Below are 18,530 nucleotides of genomic sequence, written 5' to 3' on the forward strand. Positions count from 1 at the left end.
TTGTCATTGGAGTTATCCATTTGCCACAATGTCAGACAAGGGTTATGTCCCTTTTTTTTGAAACATCGGAATTTTATGTTGGCGTTCGTTCAACCAATTATTTTTCATTAACTTTTTCGTATAGAGTGGAAAGTATCATCAGAATTGAATGACTAGTATGGAAACCAAATAGTCCTTACGAGGGCGAGTGCATTGCCCTCGTAAGGACTTCTTTTTGAGGTTATTGACAAGTCTTGAGTTCTTCAAAAAATATTCAAGTTTAGTCAGGTAAACATAAATCAATGAATGCAGATAATTTTAACGAAAGGTTGTGAATTTGTAGACTGTATTTTGTCAAGTTTAGAGATATAAGTTATGAGTTGAAACATATCAATATTTGGCCCCTTTGTTGAACGGGTCATAGCAAATCAAAATAATTTGATTTTGTTGTTAAAACGACAGATATAATTTTTACGTTTATATTTATTTCATAGGAAGGTAATGTTTACGTATTACCAAAAACATTTAACCTACTCAACAATCATGTACGTGTGCAATAATTTGCTATTCTAATAAACATTTGTAATAAATAATTTTTTCGTATTTGTTGTATCCAGTGAATTCCCAAAATGATCGATAGATTGAGTATGCCATTTGCTGGCTTAGTTGGCCGTGGTCGATAGTTTTTTATGCCTGGCATTTCGTCTACGACTGTGGTAGACATCAAAAGCGTTATGGCAACGAACGAAGTGCTTTAGATATCCTCAATAGATACTATATCGCTCAATGCTCAGGTCTTGGCCGGTTTTCTGTTGTATTTCAGTTCGTTATGAGGAATTTGTAGTCAAGAAGACAAATTTTTATTTACAACTTGGCAATATTTCAAAATTATAACAACTGAATAATAAACAACAACTTAGAGACAAGTATCTCCATTAATCTGACGACTTTAATCCCATGCCTAACAGGTATTATTACGATTCTGGTGTGAAGACAATAAAATAAATTGTGGTCAAAAAACTTAACATGACAACTACTCGTTGATAACACCTTGACGACTCTGAACTCATTAAGGTCTCTGCCCGCTATAGCGTACCAAACTATGACCGTAAAGGTACCGGGACATGCTGAAAAATATTCTTTCGTACAATTTATATGAACCAACGCGCACTAGACCGTTCCGTCACCGATCCGGCATGTAGCGTAGCATGCACGTACCATCACAGTATTTGAGTCGAGAATATTTTGCTGGTGCTGATACGCAACGTGCATGGTACGTGACGTTGCTAAACCGTAGGTTTCCGGCAGCGAAACGGTGAATAAACGGGTTGTAAATCATTTTCAATTTTATTCAGCAATGCATTCCATTGAAATATAGACATTCGAAAATACTGAAAAAAGATTCCTCGTCATCAACTTAATGTCTAAATAATGTCCAATATTCTCTTTCGCTTTCTCGTTCTCTTAAAGAGTCGTGAATCCAATACTGTAGGGTCTTTTTTTAGTTTCTGCTTCTTCATCGTCCAAAATAATAGCTACCATAGCTCATAGTCATATTCGTTCTTCGTGGTAAACTTCTAAACGTTCACACTACACTGATGAGTAAGCCGGAATAAAATACAATACTTCACATTACTTACGCAGAGACCTTAAAGGTATCTGCCCGCTATACCGAACCAATCCATGACCGTAAACGTACCGGCACATGCTAAAAAATATTATTTCATACGATTTATATGAACCAACGCCCACGAGACCGTTCCGTCACCGGCCCGGCACGTAGCGTAGCATGCACGTGCTATGACAGTATTCAAGTCAAGAATACTACATTTAATGTAGTAGAAGAATTTGGTGTTGAATGAATCCATTTTTGGTATAATTTTCCCTTTAACTTCTGAACCACTCGGTATAAACCCAAACGACTAATTTTGAGAAGCACTCTACCCACGAAATTCAATCGTGTGAAAATATCGGGAATATTTCATTTTTTTAAAAATGAGTTTGGTCTGTCACACATTTATTAGACACCCTATGTATTAGTAATACTTATTCAAATATAACTTTAATCAATCTCTACAAATTTTATTCAAAACATTTTTTTTGTATCTCTAATAGAAAAGCATATTGTATATTTTTCAGAAATAGCTCTTGTTAATTCTGATATATGGTTTGTCTCCGGGAAGTTATCTCATCGATGAATCCACAAATTAGAAAAAATATCATTGCCTACAAAAAATTTAAGAGTGTGTGATACAAAGTTTTTTGTTTATTTAGAATTTTTGATATTTTTCCTCCACATAAGGAATAATTGATTATTTTTTACATAATTCGCAAATTTTAACAAAGAGGGATAAATTAAATTGCCCTTATCCTTAACCCATATTAAAACATACGAGTTGGTTTCATTAGAAAACTAGCTATCAATGCACTGATGACAATGTAAAAGTTTTGAGAAACGTTTTATTACAAATTTCGCTATACAGGGTGTTTATTGAACATGCGGCAAAAATTTAAGGGACTATTCCTTGGATATTTTGTTTTTTGATAGGCCGCTTCGTTTCGAAGATACGAATCGAAAAAGAATTTTGGCAATAACAATTTATTAACAAAAATTACATGTAATATTCTTTAATCTACAGGAACTGTTGAAAATGACTACCCCTCGCTCATATGCAAGAACCCAATCTTCTCCTCAACGACTCTCGAACTCTTCCAAAAACATCAGGATCGTTTGAATTGAATCCCAGCACCCATCAGCAAATTGAATGTCTGCAGCCGTTTGTAGTAATCGGAATATTGTTGTAGGTCCAGTGTAGTACGCTTTACTTTTCTTTCGGCTACGTTAATAAACTTAAAATTACCAAAATAGTTATTGCCGAAATTCTTCTTCGCCCCGTATCTTCGAAATAAATCACCCTATCAAAAATCATCAAAGGACAAAATATCCTTAGAATAGTCCAAGGAATAGTCCCTTAATTTTTTGCCGCTTGTTCAATAAACACCCTGTATAAATAATAACTAGCTTGCCAACTTCAGACAAATTGGCGAATACAATTCATACTATTCTGTAACTTTTCATTATTTTAAAAGTAAACAGATGAACTTTTATCAAGTTACTTATGAAATTCCATCCCAAAAAAACTTTATTTTTGTTTGCATTAGTATTAAAACACACTAAAACAGAACACTGAACCATTTTGATTTAGAAAAATGAACGTTTAATGCCTTTTCAACAGAAGTGAACTCTATGAATACTGAATCACAACTAATACGCTTCGATTATGTCATTTGAGTTCTTGACTGTTAGATTATTTACATAATTTTCTTATTTGAAGTAACTATACAAATATTCGAATAATAATCTGAGAATATATCACCATCAATCAATTGGTTGACGTTTAAAAAAATTAAAAAAATGTTATACTATGGGTAAGAACAAAAAGAGGAAAATAGAATCTGAAACATTGATGATATCGTCAACATTGTTAGTAATGAAGGACCCAGAAATTCACAAACAAAGGGAAATATACAGAAACTGTTTTCTGGATGTTATAAGAATGGAACATGTGAGAACAAAAACTTCTATCTTACCTTCACCTAGTTAGCAAATTGTGGCAGATGAAAAAAAACAAACTTCTTCACTGAGGGGGAAATATAGAGCGGTATTTTAGTTGTTTAAATATTTCAACTTTGAATGTTGTTAAGTATTAAATTCATCAGATTAAAATATGTCTAATGTCAACAAGAACAGTCAGAATGAGGTGATGTTTATGGTAAAAATTCAAGTATTTTATGTAAGGCGATATGAAAAACATTAATTTTAATTTCAAACTTCAGCAGTACCATATAAAAGCAAACATTTTTCATCAAATTTAATTCGTATACGTTTAATATAAAAATTCAAGTCACTCTCAACAAGGCAACCAAGAACAAAAAACAAAACAAAAAATTCTACTTACTATAGCATTCAGTAAGAAATTTAAAAGAAGTTCGACATGTGTCCGTCTACAGTAAAATATATAATCAATTTCATTTTATTACTTTACTTAATAAAAATCTAGCTACAGAGAATGTGTTTATTCTATTCACAAAATTCCAATTGTACTTTCAGGCTTGTCTGACATAAAATACTAACAATGTAAACGTTTGGTAGGTAAAACAGGGAAACAATGAAATCTCCCTATATAGTTTCTGGGTTTTTACTCTTCCACATTTCGAAAAATAAATGAATCTAGATCAACAGAGAATCTGCTCAAGTGTGATGAAGATCAAACCAAAAAGTCACCTTGTAATCTGTATTAGGAATACCATGTTAAAAGGTAAGATCATGTTAATCCTTATCTCACAGAAGTTTCAATTTCTGAGGGTAGTAGATTTTAAGAGGGTGACAACTGGTATACACATATAATATAGTTCTTATGATGTACCATCTTATGATGTACAAATCTTTATCTTACCACCTCGACACGTGTTTCGATCACCAAGTGATCCATCTTCAAGAAGATAAAACTGGAAACTTCGCGAAACTAAAGCTATTTATGCTACACAGATATATCATACAGGTAAACCATACAGGTATAACACCCTAAATTAATTTTACAATTAGCCTTATCTATTATTTTACAATATTTCCTTATTAACTAAGTAAATGTTATAGCTAATATTATGTTAGCTATAACATCTATAAAATAGTAGATAGGCTATATAGCTGAGAATTGTTTTATATATAGCTGTAACATTCAAACAGTACACAAGGACATATTGTAAAATAATAGATTAGACTAATTGTAAAATTAATTTAGGGTGGTATACCTGTATGGGTGGTATACGTATGGTATATCTGTGTAGCATAAATAGCTTTAGTTTCGCGAAGTTTCCAGTTTTATCTTCCTCTTGAAGATGATCACTTGGTGATCGAAACACGTGTCAAGGTGTTAAGAATAACGATTTGGTGTTAGGAAAAAACTCCAGTAATATTCATATAGTATTGTGTATACATTATATATACACATACAGTATATAAACCTTTGAAGAGTAATTAGTAACTTGTATTTATAAATTTTACATAGAAATGAAATAAATTTGAGGCATTTTTTAGTAAAAATTATGTTTTGTAAACTCAAAGTCTCTACTTCTCAAAATGTCAACCATTGTAAAGAAAGTATAAACATTTTTTTATTATTCGTTTCATCTCTAAGTGAAATTAAGAAACACAAGTTACGGACTCCTCGAAAGTTTATATTATGCAATTACTTTTATGAACTTGAAACTTGGTACTCTTTAGGAGTTGCAATTACTCTTATTTCAGAAACTCCCTTTCGGCAATAAAAACTTTATTCACTTGCCCTTTTAATTTTTTTCATATGTTCTAATAAATGCAATTAATTTCCTCAAAAACTTTTCCAAAAAATTGGAGAAAGGTAAAACTTTGTTAATCCGTAGCTCGTACAAGTTTCGATTAACAACAAATAAATCGCAGTGAAGCAACAATATCTTTTAGAGCATAAAAAAAGTTATTTTAATGAAACAAGTTTTCCATTACTTGAAAATAAATGAAACCTAGAAAGATTAATGCAGTCAAGCTGCTGGAAAATAATTTCATGAAAATCAAAAAATAAAAAAACTTGGCAAATTGACTTGGGTGTCAACACCAATAGGTGGTTTCACTTGTGTTTCGCTTGCGTTTACACAGCTATATTAATCAAGTACTTTCTTGGTTTTTCTCATTTTGTCTTCAATCGAGGACCGCTCGATTGATATATTTATATATATATATATATATATATATATATATATATATATATATATATATATATATATATATATATATATATATATATATATATATATTTAACAGACAGATGCATAAAGGTCCTTAGCATGTGTCTGAAAAGAGGGGGTCATTTTATAAATTTTTATTGCAAGAAGCGAGTTCCTGATTCAGTAATTTTTTAACAGTTTTGACTTCTAATTGAAAGTTGAGGGAAGTGCCAAGAATTAGCCAAAAAAAATGTTTAATGAAAATTTTTGATAAACTAGCATGAGCTATCAGTATGAACAGTTATCTGGACTCTACAGGTTTAGTAAAAACTTTATAATGCTACAACGAACTAAAATTATTAAAGCATATTTTTTAGCCTTTTTAGAACCCAGATCTTCGAGGAAAGATTATAAATTACTCGATAAACATTTGATACCAAAGCAACATCTACTTTTACATTGAAGTATCTCTTTGTCATTTGCTCATCAAGCTTTGTTTTTCATGTGTCAGAATTGCCTAAAGCCAACAGGTAAGAGCTCTAGAATCAGTTCAATGTGTGCATAACAAAAGTTTCATTTTATAATAACGGTACTCCTAAACTGTTCACTTCTTCTTTAAGTTCATTGAAATTTTCTTTGTAGTCTTCATGAGGCTTGATCAACACCATTACACAACCTCTTTTCACTCCTAATGCTGCTCCTAAATCTTTCCTACTTGGAACAAACACATATGGAATATTCTTTTCTTCACAAACAATTGGAAGATGACACATTATTTCAATGGGATGGATGTCTCCAGCCAATACGAGAATTCCTGTCTCTCCTTTACGTATCCGTTTCTGTACATCTTTGAGACCAACCCTGACTTGAGTCTTCTGGCTGAGAGCTGTTGAGAAAAGCAAATATAATGATAATAATAATAATGATAATAACTTAATATTACTTGTGTAAGAGATGAAAAGCGGAAATGGACATGGGCTCTCGCATGGAAGTAATAATAATGTCCGCACTTCCACTTACAGAAATTGCATTCTTTCAGAATAACAGAAAAAAAAATCAAAGCAAATATCAAGATATAGTTTCTAAAGTGCATCTTTTAAATCATTATTGGGTACAATTACCTTTCTTCAAGAGTTTATAGGTCTTCTTAGCCAACTTTTTAGATGCCATTGGTTTGGCAATCACACTACAATGAGATATTTTGTCTTCATAAGATAACTCTGGTTCTTCTTTCACAGAAACATCCATATCAGCGGTATCTCTGGGCTCTTCTTTAATTTTTCCCATTTTCAAATATAAACTTGTTATGGAATCAAATGTTCACTCTCACAACAAAACGAAACACGCTGAAGAAATAGGTTATGAATTATTCCATATTCTTCTTCTTAAATTTTTTTTTTGTCTTGCTTCGGTCAGGCGCAATAGACCATGTTTCCAAGTCTACAACTTAATTTACACCATGCAAATCACCAACATGAAAGAAATTCGAAAATACAAAATTGTATGCAAACAACAGTTGCATCGCATAGTAATATGATACATGTCTGTTCAACATGATTCTCAAGCAGGTATCGGACGGTATACTATTCTATAATAAATTTCATAGCATTTCAGAAAATCATTGATTCTCGTTCGCTAATATATATTGAAAATAATAGTGCAAAATACAAAAAAGAAATTTTAAGAATATGTGTTCAAGTAAATAGGCATCTATGGATGGCTTAAATGAAATGAATAAAAAACACTTTTGTCTAAAAACCACTGGTAGATTTTATTCATGTGACCGGTTTCGAGTTTGACCTCATTATAAAGTCGAAAACACGTATAATGGGATCAAACCCGAAACCGGTCGTGTAAATAAAATCTACCAGTGATATTTAGACAAAAGTGTTTTTTATTCATTTTATTTAAGTGATCATGAATTATCATAAAGTAAACAAGTGATCAATCACACATATCTATGGATGGAATGACACAAGGGAAAATGAGATATTTCGAAATATATTGGTCAAACATTTTCTCAATTCATTTCAGTAAATAATACTTGTCGTGCCACCATCAGACAAAAAATAATTTTTCGATCTTTTTTATTTAAAACACTTGAATACTTCATACCAATTATTCATATTCATCAATGATTCCTATCTTGATTTTCTGTTGAATTAGATCTTGTTTAACAAGTCTACCGTTGACGTTCAATCCAATTCTAATATTCGAATGGATCGCAACTCTTTGCATTCTAATAGTATTACAGATGAGACTAATGCACGTTAAATTCCTATGTTGTTTGCTTCTTTACCGTACATTAGTGATGTGACACTTAAGTTGTGTAGTATTTTCAACAATATAAATGTAAAAATAGCCTTCAGAACCCTTTCAAAATTGTTTTCAAAACTTTGCAATAATTATAGAAATGAACGTATTGGTCAAACATCAATACTACTCAAATAGTGATGATTGGGCCTCATATACATCCTTTTTGACAGGGCCACCCTCATTAAAAGTACGTGTTTTGTGCTTGTAATTTCAAATTGTATGATCATTAACAACCTTTATAGCTTTTCCCTGAAAATGATATATACACACACACAACACACAAGTTATTCAAATATTGCGACATAGTAATTGTTTTATTTTATTGAAAAACATTGTTTGTAATTCTCACATCTGTTCTGTTCTGTTAAAAATCTGTTTTTCCGTTAATCAGCTGTCGCCCCCATAGGAACGACAACCCTTAGAAGTTGAGAAACTTGTGCGAGCTAAGGACTAACGAGGTCTTACCTTATGAAGTGTGATTCCTAACACGGATTCCTATATATTATATATATATATATATATATATATATATATATATATATATATATATATATATATATATATATATATATATATACAGGGTCCTGCAACAGTGGCGCGGTGTTCCATATATCTATTTAGGAAACAGATAGAAATCTAAATTTCTATAATATTACCTTATTACTCGAGCTCGACAAAATAAAAATATTGGCGATCACACAGGGTGTTCAATTTTTTCTGGGCGGATCCCAACTGTGTTTTTTTAAATGGCAACCTATATTTTTTATCGTTTTTTCGGTTTCTACATAGAAAGTAAAACACACTTTATGAATATCTTTACTTCGAAAATATTGACGGTTTTCGAGATATCTAGCATGACAGGTTTTTCTTCCCAATATTTGTCACTCAGAATATTTTAAATAATAAAGTTGTGCCAAGTCCAATTGTACTTTTTTTTTGGTTAAATATTCTACAGTGGTAACTCTCTCAAACGATGTATCTGAAGTCGACCTGTGATATACAGGGTATGAAAAACCTCTTGCCACATATTGTAAACAAAAATTTGCAGAATCTTCCTTATTTTAAATGGAACACCCTGTATATTATTGATCCATAAGGAGCGGCAACAAAACCTCTACAAATTTCATTGAGTATTCTCTATGGCTAGGTTCAATAGTTTTTCTTAAAAAAGCATTTTTTTGAAAAATGGTCGTTCTTCCTATTTCTACGCCATAAACTCGATGAAAGACCTTATTCAAAGCGAAATCCATTTGACGACTGATAAGAATGTACGAAAGATATCTTGTATCAATTTTGTACATTATAGCATGTCCTATAGTTTTTTTTATTTTTTATTTATTTTTTTTCTAAAAATGACAACTCTCTATTGTATCGCCATAATATCAATGATTTTTTACTGTAAAATTCATATGTGACGGCTGTGATCGAGATGTATATTATGTTTATAACACATTTATTCTCTAAATTGTCCAAGCCTTTCCTTAAAATATCGCCCATGCCTAAAATTACCTGTTGCTAGATAAACAAGTTTTGAATTACACCGCAAAATGTACGTTCTTGAATAATTACAATAATTTCAATAATCTCGAAGTTTGTGCCATATTTTTTCGATCTAAAACAACCGTCAGCGAATAAAATGAAATTAAACGATTTGTTGAAACTGGATGTATCAATTATTCTAAACATGAGCGCATCAAGCCAGCTACTAATGAAGATAATGAATTGCAAGTTCTTCTTGCTATGAGAAGAAGATCCTAGTAGGAGTCAACGACAAATTGGTGAAATAGTGGATATAAGTGACAGATCTGGCAACGAGTTTTGAAGAAACATCGCTTTCATCCATGTCATACTACTGTATACCGATTTTGAGAAAAGAGTGAGATTTTGCAATTGGGCCATGGGAAAAATTCGTCGAAACGAATATTTTTTCAATAACATTTTATGGTCGGATGAATCGACATTCCATAAAAATGGATTTGTGAATCGACATAATTACCATTATTATTCGACAGAAAATCCCCACGTATTGAGACAGGTGGACTATCAATATAGGTGGTCGATAAATAACTTGGAAAGGCATCATTGGAGAATATGTAATTGGTCCATACTTTTTTCAGGTACATAAGAATGGAACAATGTATGTGCACCTGCTCAGTATTCGGCAGAAGTTAGAGATCATCTAAATGAAGTATTTCCCAATAAATGTATATTACGGAATGGGCCTGTACGGTGGCCGCTAGATCATCAGATTTAACAAAACTGGATTTTTTCTTATGAGGATACATAAAAAATATGGTTTACGTCGAGCCACCTAGCCACCAGCTTCTTCCGAAAATATGCGACTTAGAATAACGAATGCTTTTGGCAGCATTACACCAGCTGTCTTGCGCAGTCTTTCAAACATATACAGCTCTGCATTCAAGAAAATGGAAGACATGTCGAACATATTTTATAAAAGTTTCATTATCAACCTTCATTAAACTCTTTCTTTTTTAATTTCGTAGTTTATCAGTTGACAAATTTAAATATCTAGAACTTAAGCCCTGAATAATTCATGAATATACATCATAACATGAAAAAAAAAATAGTAATATTCACAATGTTTTTTCATTCAATCTTGTTTGGTTTGATATTGCACGATTTATGGGAAAAATTCTGCATCCAATGAAAAAAATAATTTTCCATTCAGAAAAATGTGATAGGTACAAACATTTATTTCGTAAAAAAATATTTGTTTGGACACGCTATAATGTTCAAAATTGAAACAAGATATCTTTCGTATGAATTTCTGTGGCTTTCTCCAAACAATAACAACATATCCATTTTTTCACTTTGAGTATACATTATTTCGACGAAAAATTAAACTAAAATTAACGAAAATCAAGAGAAACTTCTACTTTCTGCTCATAAAGCTTATGTCACTGTCATAACCTAGGTGAGCGTTTTGTTCTCCAAAGTGGACTTGATGGAAATAACCGCAAAATATTATGCATCATTCCTATCCATGGCACCCTTGACAAAAGTAAATGAATTTGTATCGAGTATTTTCCTCAGTAATATTTAATTTATGTTCTTATTTGTAATCCAATCGCAAATAAATTAGTAACGTTAGATTCGTCAAAAAATCTTTTTTTCGGAAATTGCTTGTCAAAAAATGGTCGCCATTTGAAAAATAATAGACATGAAAATGTTATTTTGTAAACTTGTCTCATTCATATTCAACACACTAGTCACTAAAACTCCGCTATTGCAATTTTCTGATATCACCTGAGGTCCATAGATTAGTTTACGTCCGATCATGGCCACCTAGATGCAATTTTAAAAGTGACTCTGAAAAAATCAAGTAGGCTGAAAAACTTCCGGAAATGTCAGTTTCTGATCCAGAATTGTCTCAGAAATCCAAAAATGTTACAATATACAGGGTGTTCCATTTAAAAATTCAGAACCGGAGCCATTTCCGCTGAAACCGGAAGTGACCGGAAAGTGAAAAATATGTGAAAACATTCCTCTCCACATACCATTCAACTATACCAAATCTCATTTCAATTCTCCTAATAGTCTAGAAATTATGACTTGTCTAATAGATTCGTTGACACCCGGTATATATATATATATATATATATATATATATATATATATATATATATATATATATATATATATATATATATATATATATATATATATATATATATATATATACTCTAGAAAGGTTAATGCAGTCAAGCTGCTGGAAAATAATTCCATGAAAATCCAAAGATAAATAGATAAGTACTCTTTGATCATTCCCATATTGATTTCAATTCAATATATATACAGTGTGTCCAAGATAAGGATCCTAAGCATGGGAATCTCAGTACCTGTTGGAGATACAGCTTAGGTTAAATTAGGAAAAAGTTGTATTCTTTAAAGCTTATTTACATGCCGTTTAGAAACTTGAAGAATTTTCATGGCCTGCTGAGATATTTGGGAAAAACGAGAATTTGACAATATCAATTTTATTTTTTTCTGACTTTATTTGAAAAGATATCAAAAAACGAATAACACTTTTTCATTGGCACTTTTAAGGTACTACACGATGGTATTTTTAGATTTTATGTCCGACGTTTCGTTTTCAAGAAACCATCATCAACTTTATTTTTTTATATGACCCGAAACAAAAGTACACCCTGTATCTGATTCCATTTTTTATTACGAATTCAACGATGTATCACATGCCATTGTTTTCTTTTTAGTTTAAAGGAAAATTACATTTTTTCTATTTTTAAAAATCTTTAAGTAGGCGTTGCAAACAAATGCTTTGACGTAAATACCTGTCACCGAGCCTGTCAAATATTATTTAATTACACGATAAAATAGTAATTGTCGTTGTTGTTAGCCTGTTTGTCGAGTTGTTGTTTTTAGAGTTATTGTTACTGTTGTCGTTATTATTGTTTATTGTTGAATAGATAATATTGTGTTATTATCGTCGAATATGCCGGGTGAGCATTATAGCCATGAAGAAAAGTTTGACATGCTAACTTGCTACATTTTGTGCCACAAAAATACTGTAAATACAGCAGCAATGTATCTTAATACATATCCAGAAAGAAAGCAGCCATGTAAGTCCATTTTCTTAGAGCTGGCTCGAAATTTAAAAGAATATGATTCATTTAAAAAGCCTGTTTTATCTCGAAAAAAGGAATCTTCAGAAGAAGCCCAAAAAGAAAGCTAATTTTTCTCTGTGAAAACTGTGAAACTGGTTTTTGGAAAGTTCCTGAAATGATGAAGGAGTTGAAAGAAGTGAAGGATTACTTGGTACAGTTGAAAAATAATCCAGTCCCAGCTGACAAATCTGATATCCTTCCATTAGGTTCCACCGAACAAATTATGGCTGAAGTCTGCGAAAGACAGAAAAGAGCTTCGAATGTAATCGTTCTCAATATTAATGAATCTAAACAAAATTCACATTCAAATAGAACTGCTGACGACAAAAACACTATAAGGGACCTGCTTGCAGATGTTCCTGTAGATACTACAAATATTAGCACATATAGACTAGGTAAATTTGATCAAAGCAAGAATAGGCCCATCAAGGTGTGTTTCTCATCCCCGGAAGAAGCGTTAGTAGTCCTAAGAAATAAGAAGTTTTTAAAAGTACAAAGTGTCAAAATATTTGCTGATCAAACTAAAATACAAAGGGACTATTTTCTCAATGTTAAAAGAAAATTAGAAGAATACAAGAATAGTGGTCAAAATAAAATTATTAGGTATATAAATAATATTCCCACAATTGTTGATGCTATAAATAAACAAAAAAACTGACTGAAAGTCCTAATATAGTATACAAGGCTGACATCATTTACATGAATGCTGAGAGTTTTCTAGCCCACAAAGATCAAATAATTAGAGAAATATTTTGTTATTATCCATCAATGGTAATATTAAGTGAAGCCAGATGTACAGATAGTGTTCTTGATAGCGAAATTGTCATTTCAGGGTATTCTATCGTTAGATGTGATTCTAACAGCAGACATACTGGAGGAGTACTTATATATGTAAGAGGGGATATAAGTTATTCGTTAAAAGGAAAATATATACTGGATACCAATTACTGGTGCCAATTTATCAAAATTGAATTGAATAACACTAAATGGTTAGTAGGTGGACTCTACCATTCTCCAAATTCAAGTCATGATGTGTTCCTGGACAAATTTGAAGAATGGTGTGAGGACTACTTCATGAGAAATAAAAAGTGTCTTTTGATTGGTGACGTAAATATAGATTATCTTAGTAATACTACTCACGGCAAAAAAGTTAAAAATATAATGATGACTTTTGGTATCGAACAACTTGTTTGTGATTCGACAAGAATAACCTCTAATAGTTCTTCATTGATTGATTATGCGATATCAAATCAGAGTGGTCTAAAAGTTTGTGTTCACCATGAGCCTAAGATTACTGATCATTCAATAATTTCCGTTATTATACAAAATAGTGACTTTGCAATATCTACACCTTTTTTCACACGGAGATTAAATGATGAGGTTTTTCATAGTATCAACCTGAGGCTGATTGAATGTGAATGGTTGAAAACCTCCACTGATGTGAATGAGATTTACCATAATATTGAATCGGAGTGTAGATTAATTTTAAATGAGATAGCACCCATTATCGAAATCAAAAACAAACAAAATCAGGTACCTTGGTACGATGATGAGATAAAATCATTTTCAAAACAAAGAGACAAATTGTATAAAGATTTCAGAAAAACTTCCAATGCCAATAAAGAGGAGTTGTGGAATAAATATAAATCAAAACGAAATGAGGTTGTTAATTTACTGAAAATAAAAAAATTGCAATACTTTGAAAATAAAATTGATTCAAATAAAAATGACCCTAAAGAAATGTGGAAAACTATTAAAAAATTAACAAAAGGTGAGAAGCAGCATATGAACTTCAAGTGCATTAACTTTAGCACTGATGGCACTATATCAAGGGTAAAAACTGAGCAAGATGCTGCCAATAAGTTTAATTCGTTCTATGTTGATAGCATTGAGCGGATCTCTAGTTCTATCATCTCTGAAGAAAAGTGGTCTCAGAAAAATCTTAAACCAGTGGTAGCTAGTTTTCCTGAATTTGAAAGTGTAAACCTAAGTAAGTTGAGATCTACTATATTTTCTCTCAAAAAAAAAGGCAGTATTGAGGAAGTAATTAGTGTCAGGTTTTTGAGAGAAACGTTTTATACTGGTGGAATTGTCTTCCTGAACTTGATAAATACTTCACTTGCAAATGGTAGTTTTCCCAACCAATTGAAACTCAGTACTATAATGCCCATTCCTAAAATTAATAACGCAATAGAAATGTCTGACTATAGGGCCATAAATACTTTACCAACTATAGAGAAACTCTTAGAAATAATAGTGCACGAACAAATAACTCAGTACTTCAGTAAGAATGATCTGTTTATGGGTAACCAATCTGGTTTTAGAGAACATCATTCATGTGAAACTGCCCTTCAGTTAACAATATCGAAATGGAAGCAGGTACTTGATGATGGTAAATATGTAGTGGCAGTATTTCTTGACTTCAAAAGAGCGTTTGAGACCATCGACAGAGAAATTTTACTTCTGAAATTGAAATATTATGGCATTCAGAGTAAAGTATTGAATTGGTTCAAAGAATATCTCAGTAATAGATCTCAAAGAACCAAAATAGGCAACTCTTATTCAAACGAAATTATTAATAATTTTGGTGTACCTCAAGGCAGTGTGCTGGGACCACTGCTTTTTATAATATATTTGAATGATCTCAATTATGTGCAAGGTCATGATTTTCTGAATTTATTCGCGGATGACACATTGGTTGCATGTTATGGTCACAATCTTAACGAAACAATAACTCGAATGAACCAAGTATTAAAAAAATATGAAACCTATCTGGGAACTAATAAACTAAAATTAAATACAAAAAAAACCAAAGCCATGATTCTCAGTAATAAACATAAATTAAAGTATGTGGACTATGAGTCTCTACAACTTACCATTGATCATGACAAGATTGAATGGGTAACCGAGTTTAAATACTTAGGTTTCATAATAGATGACTCACTAACACTGAACGCTCATAGCGAATACATTTGCAAAAAAATTTCGAAAAAACTCTTCTTTTTTTCTAGGATATCATCTCAAGTGTCTTTATTTTCAAAGATAACTATATATAGAAGCATTATACAGCCACATTTTGATTACTGTTCTAGTCTTCTATATCTCTTGGACAAAAACAACAAACAAAAATTAGAAAAATTACAAAATCGAGGAATGCGAATAATCTTGATGTGTAATAGATATACTCCCATTCAAATTATGCTAAATACTCTAAATTGGTATAGTGTAACGCAAAGACTATTTTATATGTCAATGATGTTCATTTATAAAATCACAAAGAATTTATTACCAAGTTACTTCAAGTCTTTTATTACTTATAACAATCAAATTCACCGTTATGATACAAGGACTAATAATGAATTTCATATAGCTAGAACCAAAACTAAAAATTCTATGATATCATTATTTTTCAGGGGACTGAATGATTTCAACGAACTCCCTCAAGACATTAAATGCTCGGTCACTATCGATAGTTTCAAATATCAGCTAAAAAAACATATAAGGTCACTGGATATTTATTAAATTTTTTTCGTTCTTTTAACTTTCTTTTCTTTCTTTTTAGCTTTTAAAATACTTTTAACTTTATACACACACATTCATATGTTTCACTGTTTTACACTTATTTTGAAGAATATTTTTTTAACAGATTGATATAAAAATTGTTTTTATCTATTTGTATTTTATTACTAGTAGCTATTATAATTGATGTATTCATATATTTCGCGATATTGACAATTTTTTCACATTTATCATAATTTTTAAGATTTGTATGTATATTAGGAATTCCTATTTCAAATAAAGATATATATATAAAATAATGTTTTACAAGCAGTTGTTGAGAACCCTGAAATATCAACTAGGCAAATCGAAAATAATGTAGGAGTAGCCAAATCCACAGCTCAATTTATTTTGCGTAAAAATAGATATCACCCCTATGAATTTAGGATTTGCCAAGGACTTAAACCAGGGGATTTCGAACGTCGCCGAAATTTTTGCGAATGGTATACACGCGCGTGTGAAGAAGATTATAATTTCCCTTCAAAAATAATATGGTCCGACGAAAGTATGGTCACTAATAATGGTATCTTCAACCGCCGCAATACGCATTACTGGGCTCAGCAAAATCCGTGTGTTAAGAAAATATAAAGACATCAAGAACGTTTTGGGTTTAATATGTGGTGTGCAATTTTGGGAACTAAAATACTAGGTCCGTTTTTTTACTATAATTCTTTGACCGCCGAACGATACCATCATTTATTACAAAACTATGTAGAAGAATGTTTAGATAATTTACCTCTGGCACAGGTCAATAACTGTTGGTTTCAACAAGACGGTGCTCCTGCACATAATTCTAGACAAGTTCGAGAGTATCTTTCGCAGCGATTTCCTAGAAGGTGGATTGAAACCTTTAGTGAAGTGTCTTGGCCAGCGTGATCCCCTGACTTCTCCTCTGGACTTCTTCATATGGGGTTTTGTTAAAAACCGGGTTTACCAACATTCTTTTGAAACTGAACAGCAGTTACGAGAATGTGTAACTGTCGCATTTAACAGTATTACACCAGAGATGTTACGTGATGTTTTAAGTTCTACAGTTAGAACTTAAAACGTTATTTTTCAAACTTATGTTTGAAAAATAACGGAAACCTTTTTGAACACCTCTTTTGAATTAAATAAAAAATGCGTTAATTTCTTTGTTGTTTTCATTACTTTAAAAAAATCATTATTAACCTACTTAAAAATACATTTTAAAAATAGAAAAAATGCAATTTTCCCTTAAACTAAAAAGAAAACAATGGCATGTGTTACATCCTTGAATTCGTAATAAAAAATGGAATCAGATACAGAGGGTACTTTTTTTCGGGCTATTTAAAAAAATAAAGTTGATGATGGTTTTTTGAAAACGAAACGTCGGATATAAAAACTAAAAATACCATCGTGTAGTACCTTGAAAGTGCCAATGAAAAAGTGTTATTCGTTTTTTGATATCTTTTCAAATAAAGTCAGAAAAAAATAAAATTGATATTGTCAAATTCTCGTTTTTCCCAAATATCTCAGCAGGCCATGAAAATTCTTCAAGTTTCTAAACGGCATGTAAATAAGCTTTAAAGAACACAACTTTTTCCTAATTTAACCTAAGCTGTATCTCCAACAGGTACTGAGATTCCCATGCTTAGGATCCTTATCTTGGACACACTGTATATATGTCATATATATATATATATATATATATATATATATATATATATATATATATATATATATATATATATATATATATATATATATATATATACCAACAACAGCTGGGTTAGTTGTTGTTTTTCCGATGGGTATCTGCCACACGTACCTACAAAGTCGTAGGTCTGCATGAGAGGAAAGGGACAACCAATAGCATGTCATAATGCACCTCTCCGGAATATTAATCATGTTATATATATATATATATATATATATATATATATATATATATATATATATATTTGATATATATATATATATATATATATATATATATTTGATATATATATATATATATATATATATATATATTTGATATATATATATATATATATATATATATATATATATTTGATATATATATATATATATATATATATATATATATATATATAATAATTTATATTTTGCCTTAATTATTGGTTTATAAAGATAATTATTCTATTTTAAGTAGAATATCTAGGTACGTATAAATTATTTCAACTTGATGTAGGCGCTGTTGCCAATATGTGAATTAGAAACAAATCCCTTTAAAAATTAAAACCCAACATTTGAAATATCAATTTGAATACTTTTCGAATTGAATTTGAA

General features: G+C 31.0%; 1 protein-coding gene and 1 long non-coding RNA gene across 2 annotated transcripts; one reads left to right on the forward strand and one right to left on the reverse strand.

Moving 5' to 3' along the window:
• Nucleotides 1-3,836: 3,836 nt before the first annotated feature.
• NHP2 (NHP2 ribonucleoprotein) lies at nucleotides 3,837-7,113 on the reverse strand. The gene is made up of 2 exons (XM_023164100.2): nucleotides 6,861-7,113; nucleotides 3,837-6,625 (listed from the first exon to the last, which is right to left on the reverse strand). The coding sequence occupies exons 1-2, from the start codon at nucleotides 7,024-7,026 to the stop codon at nucleotides 6,318-6,320; spliced, it is 474 nt and encodes a 157-aa protein (XP_023019868.1). The 5' UTR covers nucleotides 7,027-7,113; the 3' UTR covers nucleotides 3,837-6,317.
• Nucleotides 7,114-12,785: 5,672 nt separating this feature from the next.
• On the forward strand, nucleotides 12,786-16,373 carry LOC141481666 (uncharacterized). The gene is made up of 2 exons (XR_012465090.1): nucleotides 12,786-13,472; nucleotides 13,534-16,373. It is a non-coding gene; the product is annotated as an uncharacterized lncRNA (long non-coding RNA).
• The last annotated feature ends 2,157 nt before the right edge of the window (nucleotides 16,374-18,530 follow it).

The sequence above is a fragment of the Leptinotarsa decemlineata genome, unplaced genomic scaffold (assembly GCF_025532065.1).
Source record: "Leptinotarsa decemlineata unplaced genomic scaffold, Ldec_3_MD MMD2_tig00000251_RagTag_RagTag, whole genome shotgun sequence".
In the NCBI taxonomy this organism is placed as follows: Eukaryota; Metazoa; Arthropoda; class Insecta; order Coleoptera; family Chrysomelidae; genus Leptinotarsa; species Leptinotarsa decemlineata.

Excerpts from the sequence above, each read along its gene's own strand:
- NHP2 (XM_023164100.2), bottom strand. The coding sequence starts at position 7,026 with ATGGGAAAAATTAAAGAAGAGCCCAGAGATACCGCTGATATGGATGTT. Across the intron at positions 6,626-6,860 it reads CTATAAACTCTTGAAGAAAG|CTCTCAGCCAGAAGACTCAA; the intron begins GTAATTGTACCC and ends TTTTCTCAACAG.